The sequence below is a fragment of the Lontra canadensis genome, unplaced genomic scaffold, assembly GCF_010015895.1.
Source record: "Lontra canadensis isolate GAN:19392208 unplaced genomic scaffold, GSC_riverotter_1.0 scaffold9, whole genome shotgun sequence".
Lineage (NCBI taxonomy): Eukaryota > Metazoa > Chordata > Mammalia > Carnivora > Mustelidae > Lontra > Lontra canadensis.
The window spans coordinates 30,537,217-30,551,847 of NW_022631003.1; the positions used below are offsets into that span (position 1 = coordinate 30,537,217).

Sequence of the window (14,631 nt, forward strand, 5' to 3'; positions counted from 1 at the left end):
TTACACTGGTTTCCCTTCTCTGTCTTGTCTTGTCCTTCACCACTTAGCTTTTCACCATATTCTGCCATGGATGGCTTCCTCGTGACCTTACGAGAGTTGGTCACTTATTCTCCTTAACGGTCCCTCAAGGCAAAACTATCTTACATTTCTTTTGATTCTCCCAAGATTCTTATAAAATCATGGGCATAGAATTAAAAACACATTGAGTATCAACTCTCCTTGAGTCGATTGGACATCCAAAGCACTGAACACCAGCTCAAATTACTTTACTCAAAATCCCAGAGATGCCTTCAAAATAACTCTTCCTACTTTCACTCATGATACAACCCCATACTGACCACATTCGATGCAACTGAAAGTTTAAGTCAAAATCAGCATCGGCTTGGGGATTTCAATAGTACAGTAGCCAACTAACAGTGTGTGTGGAGGAGGGTATGGGACACTCAGGAGGGAAAAGCAAGGCAAGGGATCCAGCTCGAATGCAACAGTGATACTTTAATTAAGGAACTCATGGTGTTTGCCAGATTTTCCTGGCACGATACGGGTAAAATGTCTAAACGGCTCTATTCCTTACAGAATTATAGAATCCAAAAGTTAGCCAGCAACCACCCCTGGGAATATGAGTTGCCTGAATTCACGCGGCAGATGCTCCATATAATGTTAAAGGCACAATATACCTCGCCCACAGTCATCTAGATAGAAGCTCTTCTATTTATATTATTTTCCTTTTAATGATCAAGTATAAAGATGTAATAAATGTTAGCATCTTGCCTCCCATGCCTCCCTTTCAAAAACTGTTTTATTATACAAAATTTCATTTGTACCTGAAAGTAGAGACCTTAAGCACCCATCACACAACAGCATCAAGGAGTACTACTTCAAGGTAGGCAGGAACGTTTCGCCCGTTATTTTTACTTAAAGCATCGTGCTATATTTTCCTTTAATTTTCTTAGTTCTGTTGGTTTGCATTGGTCTCCAGTTGACTCCCCTCTCTCCCCAGCTTCATTTTGCTTTGTTCTTCTTTCCAGAGCTCTGCTGTCCTGTCTAAATCCCAAACCAACAAGCAAGCAGTGATTTGCCACAATTACACTTAACTTCTGTTGTAACACACAACTCCGTTTGAATAGAACATTCCCAAATCAGAGTGCTGAGTAGCTAAATGACAACACGGAAAAGAAAATCAATTCCATTTTATAAGGACAACAAACGTTAAGAAACAGTTGGACTGCTGCTATAACACACACACACACACACACACACACACACAGATACACAGTCTCCACCAAAGTCAATACACTTATTTTTTTAAAAGATTTTATTTATTTATTTGACAGAGAGAGAGAGATCACAAGTAGGCAGAGAGGCAGGCAGAGAGAGAGGAGGAAGCAGGCTCCCCACTTGAAGAGAGCCCAATGTGGGGCTTGATCCCAGGACCCTGAGCCGAAGGCAGAGTCTTAACCCACTGAGCCATTCAGGCGCCCCTCAATACACTTATTTTTTAAATTAGTTTTAAAAACTGCTATCCAGTTTTTTATTTCATGATGACATTTTTCAAAATTCTGTATCAAGGAAAAAAAAGGAAGGCGCAGCCCTCTAAACCTCCTTTGGTTAAATTTATCTCCAGCCACTCAAAGAACCCTCTCACACCAGGGCCTCGTGCACCCTAACCAGCATTACCTCTCTACCGCTGCATGCAAAGATTCGTTTGCCTGCTCTCTACCAGACACTGGAGTAGGAGGAGAAACGGAGAAAGACAGGAAGGCCACGAACACCACAGTCACATTTCACCGGGGCCTAACAGCACAAGAAGGAATCTCATACGCTGCTGTCCAAAGAATAAATGAACGTGATGGTCAAGAGCACTGGAAGTCAAGCCACCAGGCGGCAATACTCCGCTCCCCTGTCCTCTCACCAAATGTGATGGAATCAGGGCGGTGAGGCTCTCACCTTGTGCCGTGCATAATGATCTCAGGGCAACACCACTGTCACTGGGAGCCACTGGAGCATCCCCACTGGAGTGTCCCCACTGATTGGCTGATGACGCTATGTACTAGCAGGTCTGCCTCCATCAATCTTGAAACACCCCATTTATTGTCTCCTCCGAAATTTCTGTTATGACTCTAAAAAATAAATATGATACCGAGGCAATACGGACAACCTTTTCAGGAAGCGGTCTATTTCTTCCAAAATCTCATCAGGTCTGCTCAAAAAGAAATCCAAAGGGAGAAATCCATCTCACATACACAGCATCACACCCAAAAAGCCCACTCGTGACCCTCTCCTAGAAAAGATGCCTGTTTATTCAGTGTCGCCAGAAAGTGCATCGAAGCCCAAAGCTCAGGGTAAGCCTGAGTACCTCCTGTACTTTCCAAGTCAAGAGAGCAGATGTGGTCAAAATCAGAAATATGGCTTTTATTTCTGGGTTGTAATTTTTCTCGGTGCTTGTTTTCCAGAAACAGAACACATCTTCTTCACTCAATAGCCAATGGGAGCAAGAAACAAGTGTTCTGGGGGTGAGAAGGATCCCAGTAGCAGGCCAACTTCTAGGATGCCCTACTGCAAAAATGGAACTCCATCTCAAATGCCTGTAAGAGCAGCAGGTGCCAAGTGCTTTCATCTGCCGGTCTCATTAGAAATATCTTGAGGGAGCGTCCCTGGAGGTATCTGGGTCTCTGTGGCCAAGCTCCAGTGGCTAGCCCGTGACACAGCTGATGCAGGCACAGCTCCCTGTCCATGCCTCCGTGGCCAGGGCCGAGTTTGACAGATGTGTTTAGTGTCCCCTAAAAGGTTCTTTCAGACACCTTACTTGAGCAGGGGAGACACGTTCTGGCCCTTCTTCACCTCATTTTCATGCCCACCACCATGTTCCCTGAAGCTTCTGCAGGCGGGAGAAAGGGACATGTTGAGACTACACTATTCCGGTTGCAGGGATAGTCCAAAGCCCTCTGAGATCCAGAATGACGAACGAGAAGAGCCCTAGAAGCTAAGACCCAGCTCCCATGTGAGTAGCTTCTGATATTCATGTGCCCATCCACTCTTCGTTCACTTATGCAATATTTCCTGAAAGCCAGCGATGTGACAGGATGCACATATAGCAAGAGAAGGGGAACATGAGATCAAGAAAAAAATGCTGTCCTTATTTTTCCCGCCCCTTAGCCCTTCCTGACTCGCTTTCATGAAAGAACAGACACATCTCTTTCCATTCGGTCCTCACAAACATTAGTTGCTGGGGATTTCATGATAAAGCTCATCTCTCACTTATCACACTGCGCTGGCTTCTCCCAAGAATTCTGCTGACTCGCTCCATTTGTTGCCCTGCATCTGTGGACACTTTCCATGGGAGTTTACCAGAAGCCTGGTACCAGAAGGGGGGAAGGCGGCTTTCACGTGAGCTAGGATGTCTCAGTGAGAGACTGCCGAACTCAGATGATCTGTGACCCTGTGACCCAATCTTCAGAGGAGCCTTGTTTGCCAAAGCTGGAACGAACATTCCCTGGAGACACACATGAAAAGGAAAGCTGGGCAGAGAGCAGCGGGGGGTTCTTGGGACGGTGGGCCTGGAACGGGTCATGTGGCGGAGAGTCGGGGACTGGAGAGAATGTGCCCCAAGTCTGAAGTTATGAGTATTTTTATTTCTATGAAAATTGCTCTAAAAACTTTTTTAAAAGATACACTTGCAATTAATAGGGCCTATTTTTTAAATGTAGGAATAAGATGAAAATGTATTGTGACTTATCAGGTCAGAAGCCAGTGAGGCAACACTTCACTTTATTGGCCACGATGCAGATTTGGATTTCTATTATCACAGTTCCACTCACTTTGCTGAAAAGTGCACTTTTGTCATTTCTGCTGATTTTGCGAAAAGCCTCATATTAAAGCTGCTAAGTAACTGGACACTTGTGGGATTTTATGCCCTGATCAAGGTCATGATCCTCAATGTCATCTATTGGGAAAGCATAGTATGAATGTTCTAGGCAACTCATGGAGTTAGACCTAAAGCAAACAGAAACTGCTTGCTTGGCTCAAATAATTTGACATATTTTTCTGTTTGCCCTCTTGAACTTAGAGCTTGATAAAGCATGTAATTCTCCATCATTAATATCTCTATTAACAGGATAATACTTCTATCTCGGTACTTGACCAAATACGGCATACTCAACAGATTTGGGTTTTTGTTTGTTTGTTTTAACCACAGGAGAGGAACTTCGGAGTCTTAAACTTGTCAGTGTTTAGAAGGCTACAGCTAGAGCTACTTTATTCAAACAAATTCATTCTTAGTGATTTAATATCCCCTCACAAGTAACAAACTATTAATGTGACTATTTTCTTTCTTCTCAACCAGCTTCTGATCATATGAAAGAATGACACAGGCAGCAGAAATCAGTAGGAAGATGCGACACCTGACAGGAAACCAGGGGGTCTCCTGGCCCAGACAAAGTAATTAGAACTGCAAATGCCCAGTGGCATTAATGAGAAGATCAGTATCAGTCTTAAGGACATGGGACTCCCAAGGTGGCTATCATTAAACATAAATGAAATCTTAATTATGTAACTGGTAATAAGTTTCTAAAATATTGTAAAAGCTTCTCCATAGTCTGAAAAATGTCTGTACTCTTGTAAAAAAGTGAATCATGTAGGAGTAACACGGAATTGGAGCCAACACTTTCTTTCCCTCTTTGCAAATGGATCCCGTAGTTTTCCCTCCATTCTCTACAATCTCTTCAGTATTATATTTTTGACTCATCTACCAGGCTCACTGACGAGCACTCATAAATTAGCTCCCGGGACTCACAATCCTGTGCGGCAGAAGCTGTTGTCCCCATTTCACAAACGAGGAAATGAGACAAACAGCTTAAAAAATTTCCCCCAAATCATGCAAGCTTCTACGAAACAGCCCCAAAATCAAAATTCAGGTCTGCTGTCTCCAGCACCAGCATTGGGAAATGCCAAGATACAATCCAACCATCAATTTTATCACAGTATTAATAATGTTCTCATTTTTGGTGGTGGTAAAATACACAGAAAATTTGTCACTTTTACCATTCTTAAGCATATAGTTCAGTGGCATTACTTGTATTACAGAAAGAACACTTTTTCTGTCTTCTTCTCTCAATATTTTTAGTGGCATTCTTTAGATTTTATTTGTTCCAAATGTATTAAAACCATGGTATTTACCAATGTGTTCAGGGAAAGGGCAGATCCGCCACACCATCCATTTTTGAGACAGATGCCTAGAAAGGGGCTTCGCTGTTCGAGGAAGAAGAACGCCATTGGAAGCCCAATTCTACAGCTTCCCTCACACCCTAGAACTGACATGACCCCCGCAGATCACTAGATGGCACTTCCTATCAGATACTGCAGACCTCCGCCTTGCTGCCTTTGGAGGTTCTATTCACTCTGCTTCCTATCTGAATTGCTCTTGGTCCTTTTACAGTAAATTTTCCAATAGTACTAAGGAAGCATCTATTACGTGCAAGGTTCTTTCCTTTACAGGACTATTTGTTCTAGGCCACAGCAGGTCATCCAAGAAAGCTAGTCCACCTTTAGAGGCAAAATCAGGTGATGGGCTGGAGCCCATGAAATGTACACTAACATTATCCTTAAAGGGAACTGGGATGCATTAAGGGATAAAAATCAGTGAACCTGCTGCTCTGTACTTTTTTGTTGTTGTTGCTCGAATCAGCTACTCTATGTTCTCAATTTTGGAATAAGCCACAGGAGATTCAGAGCACAGGATCTGTAATGTGCCATTATCTACCATTTGACTCTGAAGCCATTCGACGAGTGTTTCTGCTGTTGAATCTGGGATCTGGCATCTCAAACCTTCCTTCTCATCTGTGTCCATCATCTCCAACAAGCCACGCAGGTCTTCCACAAGGTGCAGAGCTCGCAGGCTTCCCATGAACGGGGAAGTGGGAGACTGGCAATCAAAAATCCCATTGGAATATTCCAGGGCCTTAGAACCTAGGTTAAAAAAATAAAAAATCACAGAGAGAGCAACAGGGTTTATATTACATAATGTCCAAAAGCTGAGGTGGCAAGCAAGTCCAGTCACAGCGAGGAATAATCAAAACAAGCAAAAAGGAAAAGAAAATAAAGCAGTCACATGAATCTCTCCAAGTCATAGTGATTCGGTGTAAAAATAAAATCCATATAATTGATGGTAAATATTAATCACCAAATACCTAACAGGGACGTCAACTGTGTATTACGGTAAGAATATAATGAATGGACTTTGGTGAAAGATGTGCTGACCTCATGGAAATAAGGGCTAAGAAGGTAGCAGATCAGTGTGGATAGAGCCAAGTACTCCCAAAAATATAAATTTAGGTACCATAAGTTTTGAGAAATTCCCTGCAAAGAAGTTGCACAATTTGGTGGAAACTGCATAGCATAATGTCAAGGGTAACAGGACCGGCTCCCAGTTAATTTACCAGAATTTAATCTTTGGAGAATTTCAATGAATTACATGTATACATTTGTGTATGTACACGAGTGTGTGTGTGTGTTAACGTTTTCTCCCATGATTTTGTTTGCAGCCTCGCATCAAACACTCTTGCTAATATCAGCTTTAAAAAATAATTTAAGCCCTTCTTTCCCTATTACTTATAAGGGAAAGCATCTTATGACTTGAATGTACATAACTAACCCATTGCCTGCTCAGAAACCACTCATATATACCTCTTCATCTCTTTGATTTTTATTTTCTGGTCTAACAAATATACATATTAATTATATGTACTAACTTTAAGTGTCAATAATTATGATATTTTGACTACCACACCTCATTAATCTGAGGGTCTTATAAAGGGAAGAAAAGTGCAAACCCATGTGTAAATTCTCTCTCCAGTTGCCACACAGCTTGATCAGTTCCAACCATAGGGAGAGGCATTTTCTTTCGGTTAGTCCGTTCCACTGACCTTCCTTAGAACTGGACCAAATGATGAGGACCAAAATCTGCCAAACTGTAATAATGGTAACCACTGATATGCCAGGCCCAATGGTAAATGCTTCCCATGACCTTCCCCTCAGGAACCATGTAAGGCTGAGAGGAAAATCCAGAAAAATAGAAATTGAGGAGAGTATGTCAGGGAAAGGAGGAATAGTAGAGCATTTTAAAAACAAAAGAGGCCATCATGTCCTATTCCAGTAGTTTTAAGCACTACGAACACCTGATAATACTATTCACAATAGATGTACCCACAATAACCTTCCACTCTTCTAAGTCTCCATCACAAAACAAGGTGAGGGATAGGGGAGAAATGCGTATTTAGAAAAACTCCTCAAATATTTCCAGTCACATCTCCGTCTACCTTAGGTGGAGAGCTACTGATAGTAATCTGAGAACATAAAGCCAGGTCCTACCCACAAAGCTACTGACTGCATCAGTGTGAGCTGGGACCCAGGAAGTCTTGATTTTCTGAATAACTCTAATGTTGGTCCTGAAGCCCTGCCAGGGCAAAGGAACAAATATACTCATCTAGTAGAGTATGTAAAACGTCAGTCCTCAACTACTGTCCAGAAACACCACTTGTCTTGACTACAGAGTTCCACCAAGAGTTTGAGGTTATAACCTCTGATAACAGCCTAGGATCTGGCTCTGGTTATATTTTCCGAAACTGTGATACAGTAAGTCCAATCTCTTTTCCACGTAATAGTCCTTCAACTGTGTGAAAGTATCTATCATGCCCTGAGCAAGAATATACTTTCCCAGGTTACACTTAACCAGTTCCTTCCTTACCAGATGAAGTTGTTAAATTCTTCGCCTTCACGGACACCTCCTCTTAAGTTTTACCAATAACCTCTTTGAAACGGATATTCCAAGAACTAAACACAGTACACAAGATGTGTTCTAATCTACAAAGGAGGTCAAATTAAAATCTGGTCTCGGGATATACAAGTAGAACAAAGGAGGCCAAACTTTGACTTGCCATAGCCCTCAGGGGAAGAACACCTGTGGTTTCTTCAAACCACTGAAACAGAGTAGGGTCAAATTTATGACCAGAAAAGATAAGCAACAGGGGCTGGGTAGCTAGAATGGAGGAGCAGTAGAGGCCACCCACATCTTGACCCTGACCATCAGATGGATGACAACCCCATCCACTGGCCCCTTCAACCCTTTCTTCATGACCATGGGCTCCTAAATACATAAAGGTACTTCTCCTGTGACAAAACACAGAATGTAACATGAGACCTTAAGGAGCCACTACCCCTAGGAGAGCACAAGGACCTGAAAGGATTTACCTACTGGTTGGTCCCTCTGGTCATGATGAGAAAACAAGCAGGTCATGATCTACACTGTTTTTGCTCTACTCCCGTAACAGAGAATCACTCAAGATTCATAACAAGGGAGGAATATGACCAGATCTGTGTTTCAGAAAGAAAATTCTGGTGGTCTAGAGAATGAGGAACCAGAGCAGGAAAGCAAGAGTGTCAAGAACATCAAGGGAGAGGGTTGCCAGGACAAAGCAAGGCAGAGCCCAGACAGGACAGATTTCAGAGGGGAAAAAAAGGAATGGCTAAGGGGCACGTGGGTGGCTCAGTCATTAAGCGTTTGCCTTTGGCTCAGGTCATGATCCCAGAGTCCTGGGATCAAGCCCCACATCGGGCTCTCTGCTGAGCGGGAAGCCTGTTTCTCCCTCTCCCACCCCCTGCTTGTGTTCCTTCTCTCAATTTAAAAAAAAAAAAAAAAGGAATAGCTGACTTTAAAATTTTACTTATTTATTTGACAGACAGAGATCACAAGTAGGCAGAGAGGCAGGCAGAGAGCGAGAGAGGAGGAAGCAAGCTCCTCTCGGAGCAGAGAGCCTGATGCGGGACTCGATCCCAGGACCCTGAGATCATGACCTGAGCCGAAGGCAGAGGCTTAACCCACTGAGCCACCCAGGCACCTGGAATAGCTGAATTTAAAGGGAGATAGAAGTGACAGAACTTGACTAAGCAGGGGCTATGAGGGACAAAGGTCTAGTGTGACTTAAATTTCTATGTAGAAAACTGTGTGGATGGACGATTATGAAACTAGATAAGATAAAGACTACTAGAGAGGCCTCTGAGAAAAGAAAATAAGCTCAAAGCTTTCTGTGATGACGCGGATATGCATATAGGCTATTTCAAAGGAGGTATCTGATTGGCAGTTAGAGACCCAAAGCTGAGCAGAGAATTGAGAAAGTAAATAGAAGTGAGAGTTACTGGTGGCAAAATAAATGTCGAATTCAAGGGAATAGATCAGAATATCCATGGATCCTAGGTAGAGCAGTATCTCTCAAAGTGTGACCTGCAGCTACTACCTGCACCGAAATCCCATGAGATGTACTTTCTTTCTTTCTTTTTTTTTTTTTTTTTGGTGGGCAGCAAAGCAAGGTTTATTTGGAGTACAGTAAAGTACAGATAAGTACAAAGCTCCCGAGGAGGAAGGGAACGTGAGAGGGTTGCCCGAGATGTACTTTCTTTCTCCTTGAGTCAGAACCACAGGATGGAAATGGAATTAGACATTTTCAAACAAAGTTTGAGAATAATACTGGTATAAAATGGAGAAGAGAGGCCAAGGTGAAACCATGGGGAATCTAAAGGCAACCAATAAATGAAAATAAAGTGGAAAAGGTAATAAAAGAGTTGTAATGAAAAAGCCAAAAGCGCAGAGTAAATGTCATGATTCCATCTTTCAGAGGACGCAGATTACCTGCTATAATCCCATCCATCTGCTCCAACGCTGCGGCCAACATGTCACTTGCGTCACTCATCATTTTGTTATTTGTCAAGGGCCAATTCCAACCTAGATCTGAAAAAACAATGATGTTACCATTATATCCTTTTAAATGACACATGCTTCCCAGCAGGTGTGACAGCTCAAGGCCAAATTACAACCCCACTTAGACGTCAGCTAGGGAGAGAAATTTTCTGAACTGGCAGAGCTGAATTACCTCAGTCACTTAACACGCTATGGCAGACCTTCTACCGTACTGCAAGACCACACACTCCACTAGTTAATAAAATGAGTTTCAGTTCTTGCATGCAAGGTGTTGAAAGTCCAGTAGAACGGTTTCCATGATGCCCTCTCCAGAACTCGAGGCCTCTGTGGAGGGCACCAGGGATGGCTGTGGAAACTTCCTGAGGGCCATGAGGAATGCTCAGTAGAGGAGATTTCTTTCTTCCTGCACCAGCCCCACCCAATTTCTGCTCTTTCAGTTTGCCTTTGTTTCTGTTTCTGTTTTGTTTTGTTTTCTGTAGATGGATTTACCACAGGACTTGTCAAAAGGGTTTACTAGCAAACACACTGAACACACACATACAACCACTGGTATTTTGTAATACGACAACAACTACCATGTACAAGTGTCTATAGTGGTCCTTATACATAGACACAAATTATTCATAAGCCCTAATCATGGCAACAACCCAATAAAATGGATACATTTGTCTCCATTAGATAGGTGATATCAACGATGTTTGTTGATTTTTGTACAGAAACACAGCAAATAAACATATAGTAAAGACCAGGTTTTAACCTAGGTCTGTCTGACTTCCACTATGATACATATTAAATTTCTGTTTATCTCATCTTATCTGAAAAATAGGCATATGCTGAAATTATGACATAATCTACTCACTCTTTCACCTGTTAAAAAATATATTGGAATTATTCTTGCAAAAAATTTAATTATGAACAAGAAAAAGTCAAGACTATGTGATTTCCAATATTAATTAATGCACTTCAAATACCAGACTAAGCACCTATGTGAATTCTCCCAAAAGGCCTAAATAGGGCCCTAGCTACTTTGCAGATACTATGGTATAGCAAATGTCTGGGAAATAAAGGATACGCTGTTTAAAAGAAAACTTTGCCCACTGTTTCCAAGCAGCCAGATCTCACCACTTTACTTTTATGAACATACTTACAGTTCTGATAAACAGCTTCTTGGATCAATTTTCTACTCTGCATTCATTCTGATAAAATGCCCTATCATCATGAAGCATTGCTTTGATTTCATAGTTTTTAGAGATTTCGTTGCAGATTTCTCAGAACTTTACTCAACTTCAGAAGTTGTAAAGTATCACTACCATTTTTGTGGAAAAACTATGGCACAAAAGTACTCAAGGCAGGTGTTTACAGTCACCCAGCAATTAGGAGTTAACAAAGCAAGGTTATGAACTTAGCTAGTTCTCAAATATTTACTTGCACAGTCCAGAGAGGTGGGGAGCAAATTTAATAGTCACAGTTCAGGATGAAAACTCAAAATTCAGTGACAACTGAGAACACAGAGATTTAAGCGGAAGACCATGCAGTCCCTGAATTTCATGTAATTAAGTGGCTTGCATTCCCTTTCATTTTAAAAGTAGCACTTCCAAGAGCTCCAGATACTACGATAAACATAAAAATAACACAAAGAAATTCAAGCCAGGCTCAGCTATAACGATGGCTAATAAAACAAAGTAATGCTCATATTAGAAAAACTCTCACTACCTCACTGAATTAGAAAAACATATATTCATCTTTGTTAGCAATATTTGTGTGCAGCATGAACACTTTTCACAGACAACAGATAGTTATGTATTTCTTCTCTGTTCCATTCAACGAGCCTTCAAATGCTCTGACACAGAGGTCTGAGAACCTAGACTGTGGTTTTCAGAGTGGTGAAGAACCAGTGGTTTTTTAAATTTCCAATCACTTGTTTAATAAATGACAATATTAAATTGCAATAAGTAGGGGCACCTGGGTGGCTCAGTTGGTTAAGCAACTGCCCTTAGCTCAGGTGATCCTGGAGTCCCAGGATCGAGTCCCGCATCCGGCTCCCTGCTCTGCAAGGAGTCTGCTTCTCTCATTGACCCTCCCCCCTGTTATGCCCTCTCATTCTTTCTCTCAAATAAACAAACAAGTAAAATCTTTCTAAAAAAGAAAAATTAAAATAAATAAATAAATTGCAATAAATGTTTATGGATGCTTATCTCAATCTCTATACTTATCATGTAACAGCCTGCATATAATAGTTAAACAGTCAATAAAAATGTATTTAATACTGTAAACGAGGTAGGTGCTAAAGGGGAAAAATGGAGCAGGAAAAAGGGGTTAAGATTTAAAGAGTTTGCAAACTAAATGGGGTAGTCTGGGAGAATGATGGATTCAAAGGCCTATGATCTCTAATAAATTAGAAATAGTATAGGTGGTCTGCTTCAGAGGCAGTCAAAGGATAGAATTCCTACAAACTGATTTTAAAAAGGGAGAGGTGAGGACATGAACAGATATATAATAGAAATTATCTCCAGCCAATAAACACTTAGAGGCTTAATGTCATTAATACAAGAAATTTTAGGGGCGCCTGGGTGGCTCAGTATGTTAAAGCCTCTGCCTTTCAGCTCAGGTCATGATCCCAGGATCCTAGGATCGAGCCCCGCATGGAGCTCTCTGCTCAGCAGGGAGCCTGCTTCCATCTCTCTCTCTGCCTGCCTCTCTGCCCACTTGTGATCTCTGTCTAATAAATAAATAAAATATTTAAAAAATATATTTAGAAAAATACAAGAAATTTTAGACAACAATGTGATACCATTTTATACTTAGTCAACTGGGGGAAAAAAAACTGACATTACCAAGTATTACAGAGGATGTGGATTCACAGAATCTCTTATAGAATGGCGGTGGGAATGTAAAATGGCTTAACCACTTGGAATAACAGTTTTGCATTGTCATCTAAACTTCAACATATTCATTTTCACGCTAACAATATTTATTCCAAGGTACATAATCATGAACACACACAAATGTTCATGGTAGGACTCCTTGCAAGGCCAAAAACGTGGATACAAACCAAATGTCCAACACAAGAGATGAATAAACTGGTGTATTTACACAACAGAATTACATACAGTTGTCAAAGCTAACTAAAGCAATATATGTGTGGTGTGAATAAATCTATGCAGTATAATAGCAAATAAAAATAAGTCTCCAATAAATTCAGTGAGACTTTTAGGAGTTAAAACAATATAAATTTAAATATATTTTAGAAATACATGTAAGATTCAACAAAACTATAAATACAAACAAAAAAGAGGAAATAGTAACATGAAATTCAGGATATGGCTACCTCAAGTCAGGGATATGGGGGGATAGGCTGAGAGGAAGAGTTACATAGTTAAATAAAGGTTACTGTTCAAATTTTTGAGTTAGGTAATGGGTTCAGAAGAGTGCTTAGTTTATTAAACATGACAAAATGAGAATTCCACTTCTGATAATGGTGAAGTAGATTAATTGGACAAACTACCCCACAAATAGCAATACAAAGCACTGGATAAAATATAAAAACGGTTTTGAAGAAACTGGAGAGTGAGCAAAAGCTGGTAGAAATTGGAGGGAATTCAGCTCTGAGTAAAGGGAACCATAATGAGTGAGATTCATTTTTATACCTCTTTTATCTGTGGGCACTTCCCAGTCCATGGGAGGGAGAGTAGCTAGGATCATGAAGAATATCAAAATCTTATTGGCTCAAAGGGAAGAAAGGGGTAAACCTCTTACATTATACACAAAGATGTTTAATACTAATTCATGGTAGACAGTGATAAGTTAAGAATATACAATGCAATCCATTAAGATTACAAAACAGAGAGATATTAGTAAAAAGCCAATTAGGTTAATGAAATGGAATACTAATAAAATCCTCAATCCAAAAGAAGGCAATAATGGAACAATGAGGAGATGGGAGAAACAGAAATCAAATGGCACGATGGTAGATTTAAATTCATATAAATAATTATATTAAATATAAACAGAATGAACACTATTAAAAGCCAGAGATTGTCAGACTGGCTAAAACAAACAAACAAACAAACAGAAAAACCCCACTAACAATATGCTGTTAATAGAGCTATACTTTAAATATAAAAAAATAGAAAATAAAAGGATGCAAAATGAAATACCATATACACAGTAAGCCCAAGGCATGGCTTTATCAATATAAGAAAAATGGCTTTCAATTGAGAAGTATTACCAGAAAGAGACAGTTTATAACAATGATCAACTCATCAGGAAGTCCTAACAACTGCAAATGTTTTTGCAACTAATAACAGAGCTTCCAAATATACAAGGCAAAATTCAACACAATTAAAGGAGAATCACATAAGTCATTTATATTTGATGTAATTTTTGATATGGTTAGATTTAAGTGTATGGTCCTGTCCTTTTTCCAGTTTTGTTTTGTCCCATCAATCATTTTCAACCCTCTTTCGGGAGAGCAAAAGCAGATACAAGGTAGGGGAAAAAAAATCAGCAATAACACAGAAGATTTGAACAATAGCATCAATCATCCTGATCTAATTTGATTTATATAAGGAAACACCCAAATGCAGGACATACATACTTTTCAAGTCCACATGTTTATATTCCTCAAGATATTCCACATCCGAAAGGCAACAAAGTCTCAATAAATTCCAAATGGACTTCAAAGGACTACACAGAAGAGTAAAAACAGCAAACTGAAGTGATAAAGTACTAATGTTAAAATAGAATTTCCATGTTTGTTAAAATTCTGACTTGCCCATTGGCTTGAGTTACTTCAGAGGCAGCTTAATTTAATGAGCATCTGTGTTGATAAAACGGTGTCAACTTTCATGGCTGGATCGAAGTATTTTTAAAAATAGAAAGGC

At 40.4% G+C, this 14,631-nt stretch overlaps 1 protein-coding gene across 8 annotated transcripts in view; it reads right to left on the bottom strand.

Annotated features, from left to right (window-relative positions):
* PPFIBP1 (PPFIA binding protein 1) overlaps positions 1–14,631 on the bottom strand; it is a 173,987-nt gene that overhangs the window by 47,350 nt on the left and 112,006 nt on the right. For all 8 annotated transcript variants that reach the window (XM_032855182.1, XM_032855185.1, XM_032855184.1 and 5 more), the window contains 2 exons: positions 9,680–9,778; positions 5,759–5,964 (listed from right to left, as the gene is read on the bottom strand). In XM_032855182.1, coding sequence (XP_032711073.1) covers positions 5,759–5,964; positions 9,680–9,743 — 270 coding nt within the window. In that variant the 5' untranslated portion in view covers positions 9,744–9,778. Of the gene's footprint in view, positions 1–5,758; positions 5,965–9,679; positions 9,779–14,631 lie in introns of those variants that run through there.